The sequence below is a fragment of the Benincasa hispida genome, chromosome 1, assembly GCF_027475165.1.
Source record: "Benincasa hispida cultivar pf3 chromosome 1, pf3_genome.v1.1, whole genome shotgun sequence".
NCBI lineage: Eukaryota > Viridiplantae > Streptophyta > Magnoliopsida > Cucurbitales > Cucurbitaceae > Benincasa > Benincasa hispida.
The window spans coordinates 23,364,128-23,383,924 of NC_143478.1; the positions used below are offsets into that span (position 1 = coordinate 23,364,128).

Sequence of the window (19,797 nt, forward strand, 5' to 3'; positions counted from 1 at the left end):
CCTTAGTACCCTCATCATCTCCAGTTGTCAGGTTTGTGGTTGGAAAAAATTCTTAGAATTTAAAAAAAAAAAAACTATTCTAGCTCAAACGTCCTTGCTTCAGCTCATCTCAATGCCTTTATTTGGTGTTCCCTTACTTCATCCTTTGTTGGCTTCTCTTCTCAAGACATCAATCTCAACTAGCCAACCTTTCTATTTCCTTATTAGTTCGGCTTTTGTTCACTATGTTAATGTGTATTTTGGCATATGGAATCGTTCGAATTATGTTTTTTTTAATGATTTGTCTTTTATTTACTTTTCTTTCTCCTTTGTAGAATTTTGTATCTATTGAGCATTAGTCTCTCTTTTCATTTAATCAATGAAAAGTTGTCTCTGGTTCAAAAAAAGATATATGTATTGCTTTATTGCTTTTTTATATTTGTTGTAACTCTCTCCCTTGTGGAGCTTGTACTCTATGAGCAAAAGCACTTTTCATTGACTAAATGAAAAGTATTGTTTCTTATTCAAAAAAACACATGCCTTTTCAATATCAGATGCTTTGCAAAAAGAATTTTGGAAGTCAAAGAGTGATGTATTGTCTTTTTTCCTATGTTCTATTACTGTTTAGTGTATTTTCTATTATTACCGTTGGTAAGTTAATTTCCAACAGCCGTTAGGTTGTTAAGAAGTAGTTAGGGAGTTGTTAAGAAGTTATGAGCGGATTGTAGCCTATATATAGCCGTTTATTAGGTTGTATAAGGCATTATCATTGAAACAAAACTCCCATAGTTTGTCTACTACATTAAAGAGCCCCAAGAAGGAAAATATTCTCATGTGGATTTTGCAAAATATAGCAGATGGACTTCAAAATAAATTTCAATTGTAGGCCTTTCAACTTTTGAAGTGTGTTCTTTTTTTTAACTTTGAAAGCAAATGCGGATCAAGATTTTTTTTCCTCGGTTCTATTCATGGGATTGTTGGTAGTGTAGTTCCAATCTATTAATATACATTGGGTGTTCAATAAGAATCCAGGAACGATATCTTTCAGCTCCTATGTGTTTCAAGCTGAAGTCTAAAACCAAAGATGTTTAGGAAAAGTGTTGAACTTAGTCTAAAAAAATAAATGATCTTTTTAACACACATTTCTTGAATGGGCTGAAAGATGTAGTCATGTTTGTAGCTAACTTTAACGCATCCTGGCAGTGGTTCAGATCTTTTTTTTTTTTTTTTTTTTGCTAACTATTCCTCAAATGATATTTGTCAATTGGGAGGGCTTTTGCAACTTTGATGACTCTTTAGATAGAAGAGACCTCATTTTCACTCCTCCCATGTAATTTTTAACATATTTTAACTTTTTAATCTTTAAATTGCATCTTCGATGAATCTATACATAGAAAGGACACCATTCCAACTTCTCCCTTGTAACTTGAACATATCATTAACTTTTAAATCATCAATGTAAAGTCTGCTTTCTTGTTTGGAAAAAAAAAAACAACAAAAAGGAAAAACAAGACTTCATCGGCTAAGCTAAATGGTGAAAGGAGTCAGCCTTACGAAAGAAGCTGATATGCAGCTCTGGGACTAAAGGCAATTGCAGTAACAGCACCAGTATGTCCTCGTAAGACTGAAATTGGTAGCCCATCAGGCAAACGCCACTGTAATTTACCACAAGGGAAAGCAAGTAAAGGTTGATTTTTCCATAATACAAAAGTGAACTGAAAGAACCTGTCAGCAAAGTGAACTTACAACACGGATAACAAAATCATTTGAAGATGATGCCACCACAGCATTGTTAGAACTAACAGCGAGGTCAGTGATATCACCCTTTTGAAGCGCAAAATAGAGCAACATATAAGCACACTCTACTCAAGAAATTCTGAATTGTGCCGAGTATTCTACTCCAAATAATTAAATCTCACCTCATGTCCTCGGCAGCTTGCCAAGCAATATGCAGTTTCCATTGACCAAATCTTTACAAGGCGATCATCTGACCCAGTTATAACATACCTTCCCATGCGATCAAAAATTGCTGTCAAAAGTGAAAAGAAAAATGAACTATTGGCTAGACAAAGAAATGATATGACACAGTGATTGGACCAGGTGGATGGGATGGTATTAGTGGATATTTAAATCAATTATGAGACAAAAGTTGGAGAAATTGCAGTAGCAGCAACAGAGTCCTTTTTTTCTTAATAACCGAACTTTTATTAAAAACAAATAATAGAAGCAATTAAACAACTCAGTTGATTCCTACCACAATTAAACAACTCAGTTTTCATTGTTTAACCTTGTTAATAGAAAGTTTAAACACAATTTTACCGATATTCTCTCCTACAGCTAATGAAATCTTCATTAAATGAAAGCTCCCTTTATCTCTGAAGAATGAATCCCATCTTTAGCCAATCAGTAGCTTCACGTCCCTCATAGAACCCTCATTAAACCAAAAACTCTTCAGAGAATCAAGGGTCAATGATTGTCTTGTAGGTAGAAAAGATAAAAGATAGAAAGGATCACTTGCAGAAGTTGCTAAGCTTGGGACAAACGGTGGATTAAATAAACTTATTGTACAAGTTGGCAAAAACAAGGTCGAGTAGTCCTCCTTCCTCTCCCCGCTCAAAGACTTGGATGCCATCCAGCCCCAATCCAGACCAATTGCCTTTACTTCTTACCCTTCATACGAGGAAGCCTTAAATGTTAAGCCATTGTGGAGGGAGCAAATACCAGCCCAACAAGTCAATAATCAGCCACTCAACCATTCGACGCCTTTGGATAATAATGTTGAAATTAGGGTTTTTACTCTAGGGGCAATTTTGTCTTTTTTCCTTGTACCCTAGGGTTTCCCTTTTTTCTATTTAAGCCGGTAGTCATTGTGTATACTTTGTATCAGTTTTCTAATAAGAATCCCTTATCCCGTGATTTTTTCTCCCTTATTAGGGGTTTTCCACGTAAACTTTGTGTATGCTACTTTCTATCTCTCTTTTTTTAAAAGGAAACAATTCATTATATTAAGAAAAATGTGAACTAAGGACCAAAGTACAAGAGGGTTATACAATGAGCGATACAACGACCAAAGACCAAAAGGATCAATAAGCGCACCCGGGCATCTCAACTAGGTTGACACCCCCTTAGCGCCCTCATCACATCCAAAAAAAATAAAATTAAAATTAAACTAGTGATATGAGAATAGAACAAACAACACTACAAGCCCAAACAATGGTCGAACAATGGGGGGAAAAACAAAACAAGACAAACTGAAAAAACCAAGGAAAAAAGCAGACTACTGACGAGGCTAAGAACCACCGTTGGAAAGGGAGATTAAAGCTCTCTAGTTGAGATTGAAATCTGATAAACTGTAGCTATTAAAAGGCTTGGAGAGGATACACCAGGAAGAGGCATGCCGACGAGCGGATTCGAGGCAGTCTTGGCAACTAAGAGATTTATCATGAAACACCCTTTGATTTCTTTCAAACCAAAGTTTTGCCAAAAGAGCTTTGACCGCGTTAAACCAAAGTAAACGGCTGGATTTATGGAGGTTTGTTCCAACTAATAACTGCAGCACGTCCCCTGAAATCATTGCTCATAACCCATGAAATATCAAAGATGGACAGCAACTTCTCCCAACACCAAGCTTAATAGGAACACGCAAAGAACAGGTGGAGAGAATCTTCAAAAGAATGTAGGCACAAAGGGTAGATTGAAGGGGAAATATAGCTAGATGACAACTTCTTCTGTAAAACCGAGGCTACATTCAGCTGTCCATAAAGCATTATCTAGACGAGAATACTAATCCTTTGAGGGCTACTTGTCTTCCACAAGGCTGAGAAAAGAGATTTGTCCAAAGGGGAGGAGGGGGAAAGGTGTAATTTAAGGGAGTTGACCGTGAAAAGACCCGAGGCTGAAATGGACCACTCCCTATCAAATTCAACTGAAACTCTTCTTGCTGCAAGAACCCCAAGCAGCTCTTGGAAAGAAAGCATCTCCTCATCTTTAAGCAAACGGCAGAAGGAAATCGACTATGCGGTCAGTCGGCTGTCCCAATGGCCAACTGCTGAACCATTTGGAAACAAGGTGATTCTGAAAAGACTAATAAGATATTGAAAGGAGTCACTCCTTCCCAAGGGTCTAACCAAAACGCAATCCGGCTGCCATTTCTAAGCTTGAAAGTGGCCAAAGACTCAATTTTTAGCCAAAGCTTCGAAATACTAACCCACGGGCTTCTCAAACTTCTGCCCCCTTTACTTGCCGTGTGCCAATTAAAAGAATCCTTTCCATGTATGCTTCTGATTACTTGGCCCCAAAAAGAACCTTCCTCATTAAAATATCTCCAGCCCCATTTAGCAAGGAGTGCTAAATTCATACTTTTGAACCCACCAAGGCCGAGGCCTCCATCTGCCAAAGGCTTTTGCATTGAAGCCCACTTCACCAGGTGATTTAGCTTGCTGCCATTATGTCCTTCCCAAAAGAAATTCCTTGTAATCCTCTCCAACTTTGATGCAACTCCTTCAGGCATAAGGAAAATGGACATATAATGAGTTGGGAGATTTGACAAGACTGACTTGCATAAAGTGGCTTTACCTCCTCTTGATAGGTTGAAACGTTTCCATTTGTCCAATTTAGCTTGAAAATTGCCCAATACCGATTGCCAAAAGGATAGTTTTTTCAGATACCCACCTAAAGGCAGCCCTAGGTAGGAGAAGGGAAGGTGGTCAGCCTTACAATTCAAAGATGAAGCTGTGGAAATCAGCTCATTTTCATCCACATTGATACCATAAAGGGCTGATTTTTCCCAATTCACTTTCTGCCTCGAACACCATTCAAAAAACTCCATAGTTTGCTTGAGTTTTGCAAGCATGATGCTGTCATATTTACAAAATAATAGAGTATCGTCTGCAAATTGGAGGATGGAAATCTGAGTTTTATCTTTGCCAACCACAAATCCTTCAATAAGACCGGCTTGAATGAGCTTATTCACCAATGCACTTAACACTTCACTAACAAGAAGGAAAAGGAATGGTGAGAAGGGATCACCTTGCCTTATACCTCTTGTGGCAGCCACCCTTCCCCTTGGTCTACCATTGATGAAGACTAAAAACATGGGATTTTTAACGCATCCCATAATCCACTTTATCCATTCTGACTGAAATTTTTGTTTCTCAACACCTTTTCTAGGAACTCCCAATCAACGTGGTCGAAAGCCTTTTCCAAGTCAAGCTTGAGGATCCACCCCTTCTTCTTTTTTACTCTATATTCCTCCACTGCTTCATTAGCAATAAGAATGGGATCCAAAATTTGGTTTCCTTCAATGAAGGCACTTTGGGAAGGAGCTATAATACTAAACATTACCGATTTTAGTCTTTCAGCCAGCAGCTTTGCAATGACCTTATATATCACGGTAGTTAAACTAATTGGCCTGAAATCACTAACCGCAACTGCTATTTTCTTCTTTTGAATTAGACAAATGAAGTTTTCTTTTATACAAGCATTAAGCTTACCATTCTTGTAGAATTCCTCAAAGGTGGAGTGCAAGCTTTCCTTTATCAGGTTCCAAAATTTTAACAAGAACTCCATAGTGAAGCCGTCGAGGCCAGGTGCTTTGCATTTTCCAAGTGTTCTTATGGCTGACTGTATTTCTTCAATTGAGAACTTGGCTTGTAAGGTCAAATTCTAATTTGAGTTGATGCATGGCCAGTCTAGGTTCAAAGGAATGTGTCTCATCCCCGGGGATTTAAGGAAAATGCTACTATAGAAATTTAGGATTAAGCTTTCAATCTCTATAAGATTTCGTTGGCACCCCTTGATCATCTATTAGTTCAGAAATAAAGTTTCTTCTCTTTTTGCTGCTAGGAATTTATGGAAGAAGCTTGTGTTTTCATCTCCCAACTTGAGCCAATTCAACTTACTTTTCTGAACTAGGTTAAGTTCCTCCAGCCTATAAAGAGACATAAATCTGATTTCAGAGTGGATCTAGTTGCCATTTCACTGCTAGAAAGGGTAGAACAATCAGCAAAAGCATCCCACTTTTCAATTTCTTCTAACAGCCCCTCTTCTTTCCTTCTTTGAGCTTCTTGGAAGCTCGAATGCCACTCCTTGACTGCTGTTTTTACCTTTTTCAGTTTCTGATTAAGGGCAAAACCAGCCCAACCCTGAGCTTCACTACTTAACCAAGCTGTCTCAATGAGTTTGACACATTCCTTATTGAGCAGCCAGCTGGTACAAAATCTAAAAGGGGAGGGACCCCAGCTGAAAGAACCGACTTCTACTAAAATTGGATAGTGATCAGAGAAGGTTCGAACTTGTCTATTAGCTCTAGAGTTTTCAAACAGCTCATCCCATGCTTTAGAGATGAAAAAACGGTCTAATAGAGATCTTGAAGCTGAAACCCCTTCCTTAGACAAAGTAAAATTGCCATTTCCCAACCAGACCTCCAAAAGTTTGGCTTGGTCTATGAAGTTATTAAATTTCCTCATTCCTTTAGTGCTTCTGCCCAAAGGAAATCTCTCGTGAGCCCATCTTGTAATATTAAAGTCTCCCCCGATGCACCAAGCTTCATCACAATAAACTGAGAGAGATAGAAGTTCTGGCCAAACAAATTTTCTTTCTTTGTAGTCATTTGGCCCATAAACATTAGTGATCCAGCAAGTCTTTTTACAAGCAGTGATGCATTTTACTGATAAAGAATACCTTCCTTTCAAAGTTTCAACCACAGAAATCAAACTCTTATCCCATAACGTCAGTAAACCACCTGAAGTGCCATAAGATTCCACAAATTCCCATCCTATTTCTTTGGAGCTCCAAAGGGATTTGATGAAGCTTTCTTCAAAACTCTCTTTCTTTGATTCTTGAATTAAAACTATTGTTGGATTATGTTTCTTTAGAAATCGCTTGAGAGCCAACCTTTTATTAGCATCTTTTAGGCCTCCCGTGTTCCATGTCACAATTTTCATAATTATGGGCCTAAATTTTTGGTTGCAGCCAACTGTCAATCCAGAATAACTATCTCTACTCTGTCTTTTCATCATGGTATCAGAGCATGAAGACGAAACCCTGGCCACCATTGAGGAAAATCCAATGGAGATTCCCAAATGGAAAGTCGTAGTCATGGAAGAAATGGGGGCGCTTGAGAAAAATCACACGTGGGACCAAGCTACTCTTCCAAATGGACACGAAGCAGTTGGATGCAAATGGGTGTTCACAGTGAAGTATAGGCCTGATGGAACGATTGATAGATACAATGCCAGATTGGTTGCCAGAGGTTTTACTAAGACCTTCGAAGTTGATTATGCCGAGACTTTTTCACCAGTAGCAAAGTTGAATACAGTACGGGTTATGCTCTCAGTTGCAGTTAACAAAGACCGGCCCCTGCACCAGTTTGATGTGAAGAATGTCTTTCTTAATGGAGAGTTGGAGGAAGAAGTCTACATGAGTCCTCCTCCAAGATTCGAGAAACGATTTAACCACCGAGTATGTAGACTTGTCCTTGTATGGGTTAAACCAGGCTCAAAACAGTCCCTGAGAGCCTGGTTTGGCAGATTCACTACCTTTGTAAAGTCACAAGGATATAGTCAGGGACACTCAGATCACACTCTCTTCACTAAGAGGTCAGTATCCGGGAAGATTGCAGTTGTGATTGTATATGTTGATGATATTGTCATTTCAGGTAATGATGCTTCAAAGATTGACCGCTTAAAGACGAAAATGGCTAAGGAATTTGAAATCAAGGACCTTGGAAAACTAAGGTACTTCCTTGGAATGGAGGCAGCTCGATCGAAAGAAGGGATTTCAGTTTTCCAACGGAAATATACTCTGGACTTGCTTAAGGAGACAGGTATGGCAGACTGCAAACCAGTTGACACCCCTATAGAAGTGAATGTGAAGCTAAGTAATATGAGTGAAGGTGTACCAGTCAATAAAAAGAGATATCGGCGACTTGTTGGAAAGCTAATCTACCTCTCTCATACTAGACCAAACATTTCATATGCAGTTAGTGTGGTGAGTCAGTTTATGTAATCTCTTTACGAAGAACATATGAGGGCGGTGGAGCGCATCCTGAGGTATCTGAAAACGTCTCCAAGGAGAGGCTTGATGTTCAGAAAAACTGATAGACGGTGCATCGAGGCATACACAGATGCAGATTAGGCAAGTTCTGTGGTAGATAGAAAGTCGACATCAGGATATTGTACCTTCATATGGGGTAACCTTGTCACATGGAGGAGTAAGAAACAAGGGGTAATTGCCAGAAGTAGTGTCGAAACTAAGTACAAGGCCATAAGTCTGGGGATATGTGAAGAAATTTGGCTAGAAAAGGTTTTAAGTGATCTTGATCAAGGTCACACCGGTCTGATGAAACTCTATTGTGATAACAAAGCCGCAATAAGCATAGCAAATAATCCAGTTCAGCATGACAGAACAAAGCATGTGGAGATTGATCAGCATTTCATCAAGGAAAGGCTTATAGTGGCAACGTTTGTGTCCCTTATGTTCCTTCCAGCCAACAGATTGTAGACGTCCTAACAAAGAGACTGCCCAGACAGTTGTTTGGCTCTTGTGTTAGCAAGTTGGGTCTTATTGACATCTACATCCCAACTTGAGGGGAGTGTTGAAATTAGGGTTTTTTACTTTAGGGGCAATTTTGTCTTTTTCCTTGTACCCTAGGGTTTCCCTTTTTTCTATTTAAGCTGGTAGTCACTATGTATACTTTGTATCAGTTTTCTAATAAGAATCCTTTATCCCGTGGTTTTTTCTCCCTTATTAGGGTTTTTCCACGTAAACTTTGTGTGTGCTAGTTTCTATCTCTACTCTGTCTTTTCATCAAATAACTTGGCCCCCCTAGACATTAAATCCCCCGTTATCATCTACGGAAAATCTTTTCTTTAAGACTGGTAATGAATTCTTTGTGCTTTTCAGCAAGAGGTCGTTGACCATTGCTCTATGACCACCTAACGCTCACACAAACTCATCATTGGAGTTCAAGACAATGAATAAGCACACACTCTAAGTAATATTAAAGGATGGTACAAAGTTAGGGAATTTCTGGTTAAATTTAAAAACGAAATCGAGAAGAGTTCTAGAAAGACGGTTCTTATTGACCCTCTCTTCAACTTTGACCCTTACATTGAGTACTTGGTCAGTGTCCATGGCAAGCAGCCCCAAACCTCATCGATTAAGAAGCGCAGATACGGATACAAGACACGAACATAAACACAGTGACACGGCAAGGACACATTTATAAAACGTACATTTTTTAAAATTTATATCATTTTTATACCAGAAGAAAATTCAAAATAAATGGGCTGATAAATTATATACTTAAAAAAAATTAGTGTGATGTATTTCACACCCAAAATTTATTATAATATACGCGTCTTTTCCACCTAGTCAACAAGTGTTCTATGCACGTTTGACACATTCGTTTCACTCACAAGTGTCTAATACGTGTTCAAGAAGTGTCAGAATGTCCAACTGTCCGGCGTGTGTCAGGCACAGACATGCTAGTCAAACAAAAATATTCATGCTTCTTAGCTCGTCGGACATCAGACAAGTGAGCAATCAAAACTCACGCACAAAAGTCATTGTATCAAAGCCCAAGCCACATGCAAAAGGGCGTACGAGTGACCAAACCTCACGCACTCCAACCTCTAACTCTTCCAACCCATATCATGAAAAAGTTCATCTGACAGTGACCAACATACGACCCTTTGCATCCTTTTCATCTAGCCCGATCCAAAATCCTCATTCAAGCCCTAATTTATGTGAACTTTTTTGGGTAAGAACCTAAATTATGCAATTTGTACCTTTTCATTGTTTCTCCCGTTGCATCAAATCCCATTAATCAACAGCCTTTTCATATCCACATTTTGAAAAACTTGCACCGCTACCTATTAATCCTAAAACCCCTAACCAACTCGCTCTAATACCTCGTGGTTTTTGGGCTCATTACCCACAACCATAGTACACTCAATGGAGATCCAACACAATTGTTGTCGTTGACAAACCAAACTCATCCCTCTCCATCCTCATGGGCCACGACATCTTTGGCCCAAGATAAAATTGTGGTGATCAATCATAAGAAAACTAAGTTTATGATAGGGACCTTTGACACCACCACCAATAGTCATCTTCCCTTAGAGTCAGAAGACTTTGGCTCCAATCCCTGTTCTTCATTGGCCGACTCCCATGATGAACCACCATATACAGAGACACACTCTTCATTGCTTCTCTTTTTTAGTAACAAGATACCACCACAAAAACCACCATTCCCTCACCTCGCCCCTACTCTCCTACCATGGAACCTACACAAACGGCCAACCATGTTGCATTATGCCCATTTCCACTAAAGAGAAGAATAACATCTCCAACCAAAAAAAAAACTACACAAGCCATGTCAAGAAACTCCAAAATTCACTCTTTTGTCAATTACAATCCATCTAGTAGCAACCGGGTTAAAGATGTCGTTTACTTAGTGATTATCCTTTCATGGAAAGTACATGGCTTGGGCTCAAAAAAGGATCGTCATTAAAAAGTTCATCGCCAACTAAATTCCACCGTGATCATTTTGTAGGAAACTAAATCCTCTTCTACAAAAATAAATAAAGATCCGTCATGTAGAGTTCTAGAAGAATTGAATGGTTCTCCCTCTTGATGCAATTGGAACTTCCAAAGGCATCCTCATCATCCAGAATGATATCCTTATATTATCTTTTAAAAACTAGAATATATATATATATAACATGTCCCCAACGTGTCGTGTCCTATATTTCTAGAAATTAGCGTGTAGCTGCGTCGTATCGTGTCGTGTCGCGTGTCGTTGTCCGTGCTTCTTAGTGGATTGGTTATTCGATCCATAGGTTGTTTTGTTTTATTGTTTTAGTTGAGATATCCATCCTTAGGTTTTAGTGCTCTTGTATCTCTCTTTGTAACCTGAGCATTAGTTTCAATTCATTATTTCAAAGAAGAGACTCATTTCCTTTTCCCAAAAAAAAATAGACCATAATGGATTCTCCATAAGATTTTTGGCCAAAATTTTTGTCTTCCTTGGGTATTCAAGGCAAAAAAATCTTTATACAAATTGTTTGGACCGGAAAGTATCGCAAATCCCACAAAAGTTAAGTTCTTATGGGAACTTAGCCACTTATGTCTCAACACTTACGACAAGCTTCAACGAAAAACTTTAGGTATCTCTATGTTGTCTTCATCTTGTATTATGTGCACTGTGGGCCCAGAAACTCACAGCCACCTCTTCGTCTCATGCTCCTTTGCTAGATCTTTTTGGGAGTATACCACTCAAAGCTTAGGCTGATCACTAACGTTACCAACAGATCTTTGGACCCTATTAAATATTATTTTCCTTGGACATCCCTACAAGAATGAGAAGGAGACTCTTTGGCTTAACTTCACACAGGCCATCTTATAGTCATTATGGCTTGAAAGGAACTCGAGCATCTTCACAAATACATTACAGGACTTTGAATCTTTTAGTTCTTGTGTTACTTATACTGCACTTAATGGGTCTAAATTGGTTTCTCCCTTTTGTAATTGAGGCTTAAGCTCTCCTATAGCCCATTGTAAATGCTTTTTGTAATCCATTGAATAGGACCCTCATTATGTAATAATATCGATGAAATTATTTGCTCCCTATCAGAAGAAGAAAAAGAAGAAGAAGAGGAAAAAGAGGAAGGAAGGAAGGAAGGAAAGGGAAAAAAAAAGAAGAAAGAATGAAAGTTACCACAATAAACAGCATTCCTATGCCCTCGTAGCCTCTTTATGTTTTGCATTTTCTGCACCATTGTTGATGGCTTAGCAATTGCATAACATGCTGCACGCACAGAAGGTGCACGTTGATGTCGGGAGAAACCACCTCCAATTTCTCTCAAACTTAATCCACGAACAGAATCAGCTTTCATATGAGGCCATCGCATGTGTGCTGGGGGACTGCTTGGTTTGCCAACTCCTTCGTGTTTATCATCTGGGAATCAAGAATTTTCCCCAAAAAAATAATAAATAAATAAATAAATGAACAATAACTCCAAAAAAAAGGATAGAATATTAAGTCTAGAACTTCCAAGTAAATCATTGGATCGTGACCGAAAACAGTAGAAGAAAACATTGTTGGTATAATATACCCTAAATACACTTCACTAATAATCTCCAAAAATTCCAGTACGCTGTATAACATAAAATGGTTTGACAAGAAAAAGGTGCAAGCAAATATCACTTACAGCTCAAAAGTGAAAATGTGCCTGTTCCCAATAATGTAGGCACGTCAGCTGCATTTGGAGCAATTCCACCACTCATACCTCTAGATGGAGGGGCCTTGTTATGTATCAATTGCTTCAAAAGTTTTATCAGGTGATTCTTATCGACATGTGGATACCTTCAAGGGTAACAACAACATAATAATAATTATACCATGGAAGGCTACAAAAAGTAACATTACTACATTACAAGATAGATTAACTTTCGTATGTGTTGAATCAAATTCAATAATGACTACGGAAGAAGCAAGTATCAAAAGCACAGATTTTCCTTTCTCTCTCTGAGTAAGTAAGGGGATTTCGTGGGTAATCTTGAGGCAAAAATACCATCACCACCCCATCCCCAAAGAAAAGTTTCAAAAGAAGGAAGCCAAAACAGCCTAAAGACATCAATTACAAAGCCCCCCACCCCAGAGAGAGAGAGGGAGAATGATCAATAACAAAGTTATAAAATCACTTAACTTTACATCCCCCACAGGAAGATACTTGCATTTCTTAAATGCGGAAGTAACTTCTGGAAAGGACAACAAAATTACAGGCTATACACAAGGTTAAACTTTTATAAAGAACAGTCACAAAACAAATTAGAAGAGGTAGAAGCTTTACTGCCAAAAACACTTGCTCTAAAGTAATGCAAAATTGATTAGCAAGAAGAGATGCATACCTCTCCACTAAGTGTTGGTAACTTAATGGAAATGACAAGCCATCATCATTTTCATGGCCACTATGCATCCCATTTCTTGAATACCATGCATGATATCGTCGGGGTAAAAGTTGATGTTCAAAAAGCTCATCCCATAGTAGCCCACAAGTTCTACGACATGGCCCAGATGAAAGAAAGTGCATAATAAGAAAATATACTTCTCTAGGGTCAATATCTACATCAGGCTCCAACGTCTGGTTAGTCTCAGGTTCTTCAAATTGAGTTTTTTCATGCAACTTAGTGGGGAAACTTGAATGTTTCAAGTTAATAGAAGGTGTAACTCCACAAACAAATTTTCGAAGAGCCATATTAGTCATAGAACCTACAAGAAGAAAAATCAAGTTTTCACCAATAAACATCTCAAAATCAAATACTTAGTCAAATCAACAATTTTTTATGGGAAACGGTAACTATTTATTGATATGATGAAATATAACACAAAAGAAGTTCCTATTAGATAACCATTACAAAACAAGTGCCTTCATTTATTTTTGAGGTAGATAAACTATGATTACAAAAAGGAGGAGACAACTTGCTTCAAGTGATAGCTAAAAGAGATGTGGATTCAATAAAATAACTGAAGTCACGATTTTTATCCATGAAGATGTGTACATTGTGCTCCAACTAATGATTTCAAAAGAAAGCCCCAACACAAAAAAGCCAAAGGAACGTTGTCGAAAGTAATTATAATAACAATAATAATAATAATAATACTCTAACAAGAGAAATATTATACAACATGTGATGTGGGGGAATTGAACCTCTAACCTCGAGATTGATGGTACAAACTTTATGTTAGTTGAGCTATGCTCATTTTGGCAACAAGAGAAACATTATAAGGAGAATAAGATAGGATCTCTTTCATTTGGCTTAATATTTAGACTTTATTATTAATAATAACAATAATAACAACAACAACAACAATAATAATAATAATAATAATTTTAAAAAAACAAAACAAAACAAAACTTTCAATTGATGAATGAAATTATTGAAATCTTATTGAAAGATATAGACTCACAAAGGAAGTGAAAAGAGAACAAATCGCCAAATAACAAACATAACTTCAAATATTATAAGAGTCTAAAAGTAATTGTGTTTGGTCTTTGAAGCTCTAAAGTTATCAAAAATGTGATCCCACGACTTTGAAATGAAGAATATTTCTTCATGCCCATGTTTGATCTTTCACCTGAGGAACTCTCGAGTGGCCATCTTATAATATAATAAAATTGCAACCAATGCACCACGGGGGTATTTAGTCTTTTGAACACATTAAATTGAAATAATCATCAACAAATTAGATGGTATATTTTTTTAAAATCCAATTTTGCACCACTTCCTCAATACACTCCAATGTCACACATCTTCCTCTTCCTCTTCCTCTATAAACTCTCACTCTCTCTCTTGACTCCCGAGTGCAATTTTCTTACTTTGGTTTTCGTAATCAAGGTCATACCCAGATGCATTCCTTCTCCTGAAACATCTTCTTCAAAGGCCTCCTCTTTCCCCGTTGAACTTTTGGCTATTCAGCAAAACCCCTCTCTCGACCTATGTCCCACCAAGCAAACCAATGAAAAAAATTTGGAGAAGAAAACATTACCCTCAAGCCATTACTCTCCAGGCATACTATGTGGAGTAAGTTAAGAAAAAAGTACCCCTCTCGAGCCATGTCCTCCAGTTCTCTCCCAATTGATCAAAGCCAATTCAAAGCTCTTGAAGAGAAAATCATCTCGGACAATGGGCAGATGTCTGTGTGTGAATCGTCTCGGACAATGGACAGATGTCTGTGTGTGTGTGTGTGATTGAAAGAAAGAGAGAGAGAGAGAGAGAGAGAGAGAGAGTGGCACTAATGCAGTTAGCAGTAGCACTAATGCAGCTATAGTCTAACACTGCTGAATGCTCATAAATTTCACAGAGTGTACAAGGAACAACAAAGCCAAAATGAACGTGAATTATATCCGGACCCTAAGCCACAAAGAACCGCATACCAAAGTAACAATCGGAGTGAACCAAAACCCAGACCAACTGAACTGAAGGATTCACAGAATTCATCCAGATGGTGAGTCACAGAAACTAAGAAATTCTTTTCTGCACCTATGAAATCCCGACCTCTCAAAATCCATTATGCATCTCTGTTCCGTTCCATAAACTCTAATTCAGTTTCATTGAAACTCCCACAGGACAATTTGACTAAAAAAAAAAGTAACATACACAATTTCATCATACCAAATTTAAAAAACATACCCACAAAATAGACAAGCCCTACCCAATATCCAAAATATTTACGAACACCCAAAAAGACTACCATTTAATAAGTACCTTCAATGGAGTTAGCTGCAAATTCCCCCCAAAACTTGTACGGTGGACAACTGCATCTTTAGCTTCTGAGATTGGAAGACTGTGCTGGATATGGATCAAGAAACTCAATAAATAATTGCAGTGATGAGATATCGAAGAATGGGATAGAATGAAAACTATAGAGTGTGGCCGAGAACGGAAATTATAGGTTTAGATTGTTGGAGGGAGCTCCGAAATTTTCATTGGGAATTTCTGTGAGAGTTCATTCTTCTTCTATTTTCTTTTTCTTTTTCTTTTTCTTTTTCTTTTTTTTGCCCTTTTTTCCCTTCAGTCTACAGGAAGAAGAGCAATACAAAAACAGCGAGACGAATAAAATGGAAATTGAGAGAAGAGTAGAGAATGGAACGAAGCGTTTTGATGTTTAGAACAACGCCTTCTCGCCAACTTAATTGACAATAATATTTTATTGAATAGTAAAAAGTTTTATTTAAAAAAACAACAAAAAGAAAAAACCATCGCCTACTCCGACGTCGTTTTACTCATGTACAGCAAACGACGCCGTCCGGAGTTCGGGGGATTTTTCTTTATTTATTTTTTTTTTTTGGAATCCAGTCTGGGGAATCAATTACTGATTTAAACATAAAATATTTATGGTATGTTTGGTTCGTAATCTGAATTTTGTTTCATGTTTGAAGATTCATTTGTTTAATAGATAGAATAAAATTGTTTTCGAATTCTATGATCAACAATGTAAATTTTAAAATAATATTTTTATGTTTTGATTAAAACAATAGTTTTATGTTTTGATTGTATTTAGAATTTGAATTTTAAGATTTAAAATGCAAAATTATATACTATGTCATGTTATAAACCCAAATTAATATTTTAAAAATTAAAATAAGTATTATATAGTATATTATAAATTATGTTAAATTTTAAATTTGGTCCCATGGTTTTGATAAAATTAGAAGTTAGTTCATATGGTTTTAAAATTTAGAATTTAATTCATATGGTTTGATAATAGCTTCATAGTTTGTATGATTAGTTAAATAATTTTAAATAGTCTCTACCATATAAATTATATAATATTACAAAATAATAATTATACAATTTTTTAACATAAAATCATGTTCATAAATAAATTAATAATAGTTTATTGTCAACTAATATTTAGTAAGTGACTATTACTAGTTTGTGATTGTTTAAATTATAATTCAATTTATGAATGTCGACATCAAACACAAATCTGAAATCGTGAAATATAAATTTGATTTCATCTTATCTCTTATTTTCAGATTCTCTACCAAACAGATACAATTTTTTTAATTGAATTCGAGGGATTAATTATTGAGTTTAAATATAATATATTGATGTTTTAAACAAAAGTGGTACATTTCACTTTCAAGTTAATAACGCACAACTAAGTCTTTTTTTCTGAAATATCTTGTACCATTGCATATAATAATTTACTAATTTTTAAGATCATGTTTGGTAATTATTTTTTTTTTTTAATATTAAGTCTATGAACACTATTTCCACATCCAAATTTATTTCTTATTATCTACTTTTCATCAATTGTATAGAAATTTCAGTCAAATTTTGAGAACTAAAAAAAAATCTTTCAAAAATTTGTTTTTATTTTTTAAATTTGACTAAAAATTCAATCATATTACTTAAAAAATGTGTAAATCAAGATAAAAAAGATAGATATTATAGGTTTAATTTTAAAAAATAAAAACTAAAAACTTATCAAACAAGACCTAAATATCTCGATTGTGGTTCGCATCGTAAAATAAACGATTTATGTCCCTAATGTAGTTAGGAATTTTTAGGCAAGCTTTTGCTTTTGGCCTTTGGGAGTAGTGATTATTTATAAATTATAAAAGATTAAAAGGCACGGTATAAATCTTTTCGAAATACATAAATAGACGAATAGTGTTCTAACAACATAAAAATTTGTGTGGTATTTTGGCCGTTTTCCTTACTTTGAATTTTGGATTTATTATACAAATCATTAGATAGTGTTATCTGAGAATGATAACGCACATATTTTATTTTTAACATTTAATTTTTCTATCGAGTTCGTCTTGTGCTTATATTTTTCTAAATATACGATGTCATATTCTCACGTTTAAAATCTTAATAGGTTTCTCAAATATATATATATATATACTTATACATTTCATTTCAAAAGACGATAAAGTTTTTTAACTTTTAAATAAGTTTTTGTTGTGAACTTGGAACACAATAGGAGTATCGATACCAATAAAATATAATATTAAAATAAATTAAATATGATATATAAATAAACAAAATAAATTAAATTAACAATATATAAAATAAGAAATTTCTCTAAATTCTCCACTTTCTCCAATTTTCATGAAAATTACCCACTATGTGTCTTCCAAAATCCACCAAGTACCACTATATATAGGCAATTTGACAAGTAGAAGGTAGATTACATGGACACTAACTAGTGTGTAAACTTGAGACACCTGGACAATACATGGGGTAATAGATAAATGACGCATGGCCAATGGATATTGATAATTGATATCTACATTACACTATATAATATGATACTCTTAAAAAGAATAGAGTATATTTACCCCCTCATTAAAACATCACTTGAGATCTTTAAGTTGTCGCATTCCAATGTTATGCACCAATTTCTCAAACGTCACGGTTGGTAATGAGTTTGTATATAAGTCTTCCTTCAAATGAATTTATTGCACAATGATGTAGAAAAGCTTTTGTGAAATATGTTTTGTTCAATATCCTTTAATATATCCTCATTTGATTTGAGATATGCATGTTGTATTAATATAGTTGGAAGATTTTTACTAGAATACAATTCACATGTTCTACGAATGTATAGAGTCATTGATCTTAGCCATACACATTATCGACTAACCTCGGAATTGCAAGAATTTAAACATGATTTAAGGAAGTGGTTGTCATGGTATGTTTCATTAATCGCCATGATATAGCAGTCTCTCCATATGTGAACAAATAACCTGTTGGTGATCTAGCTTTGTGTGGATCAGATAAATATCCAAATTTTGCACAATCACTTAGATTAAAATTTAATTTGTTTGAATAAAACAAACTCATGTCGATCGTTCCTCGGAGATAACAAAATATATGCTTAACGTCGTTTCAATATCTTTTTGTTGGAGAAGAACTATATCTTGCTAATAAATTTACTGAAAATGCAAAATTCGATATTGTATTATTATCAAGATACATAAGTGCACCGATTGCACTAAGATATGGTACTTTAAGACCAAGTAGTTCTTCATTATCATTTCAAGGTCGAAACATATCTTTCCTCACATCTAGTGAACAAACTTCCATTGGAATATGTTGAGGATACATTGTTTTGTTAATATGTGTTAATGGTCATGCGATGATCTGAAGGGTATGCGATGATCATGCGTTCATGTCACGAGTTTTCTTGCTTTCTCATCAAGTATAATGAGATCGCAAGTTTCTCGCGATGATCAGAGATTGAATATGGGGGCTTGCAACAAAAAGATGAATGTAAAGTAATATGTTTGAGGCGGAGAATAAAACTAAAAAGAAATAAGCTTATTAACCATGCGTTACTCCTACTTTTAGTTAAACATACTGAACAATTGAAGTTTAACTATGAGAATCGGTAGAGATGCGACAACTGTTAATGCGTAATAAAATGCATGGAGAAGTAGGGTTGGGGAGGAGACATCATCAAGTCCTTAAGTTCGGTCGCAAGGACAATCCCAGCTCGCCACACTTACGCATCACACACCTCTCGGTGATCGGCTACATGAGTCATATCTCCATAACGCACGATTGATGTTGCGTTGAGCATTGATAACTCTCAAAAAGAGTTATTATTCCTAGCTTAATTCGGGCTCGTTAATGGATTTTATGTGTTTGTTTTTCTATTTTGTAGGTATCGAGCAATCAAGAGGTAGAATTAATCACTTGGCAAAGAACAAGGTTAATTTAAAGCAATTTGGAGTTGATTGGAACATTCGAGCTTCAAATAAGCTTAAATTATCAAAATACCATTGAATTCTTACGAGTGAACGAGTATCAAGTCGTCGAGCAGCAAGTAGCGAGTATTTGGCAGTGGACTCAGCATCGCAACGCTACTCCAAGTATCATGACGCTCCAGAGTTTAATCATCGCCAGCGTTCCAATGCACCTCAACGCTTTAACTTCAACGCTCGAAGACAAAAGCATCAGCGTTGCAATGCTTCTTTAAATCATTGTGACGCTGTGACGATTGGCAGATAAGTAATGAGGCACACACGCAAGTGAGTGTTGGACTTCTTGCCTGACGCTTTCGTTCAGCCGCATCAGCGTTGAAACGATATTCCAAGTGTTGCAATGCTGCGTTGATCTCTATATATACTTATCCTCGGCCCTAGGTCAATTTATGCTGATTCTTGGAGGTGAATGCTGAACTTAGGAGGCCAATTTGATGGAGGCCGAAGTTAGACTTCCTTCTTCTTCTATTTCCTTCAATTTTTAGTATCCTTAGGTTAGTTTTGCTTTTTATTTTGGGTTGTAATCGAT

At 36.2% G+C, this 19,797-nt stretch overlaps 1 protein-coding gene across 1 annotated transcript in view; it reads right to left on the reverse strand.

The window, feature by feature from the left end:
- The window catches only part of LOC120083899 (WD40/YVTN repeat and Bromo-WDR9-I-like domain-containing protein), a 56,219-nt gene extending 40,545 nt beyond the window's left edge, over positions 1–15,674 (reverse strand). The window contains exons 1-7 of the mRNA XM_039039810.2: positions 15,253–15,674; positions 12,895–13,255; positions 12,195–12,349; positions 11,702–11,941; positions 1,899–2,008; positions 1,726–1,803; positions 1,534–1,634 (exon numbers count right to left, since the gene is read on the reverse strand). Of these exons, the coding sequence (XP_038895738.1) occupies positions 1,534–1,634; positions 1,726–1,803; positions 1,899–2,008; positions 11,702–11,941; positions 12,195–12,349; positions 12,895–13,250 (1,040 nt within the window). The 5' untranslated portion in view covers positions 13,251–13,255; positions 15,253–15,674. The remainder of the gene's footprint in view (positions 1–1,533; positions 1,635–1,725; positions 1,804–1,898; positions 2,009–11,701; positions 11,942–12,194; positions 12,350–12,894; positions 13,256–15,252) is intronic.
- Positions 15,675–19,797: the final 4,123 nt, after the last annotated feature.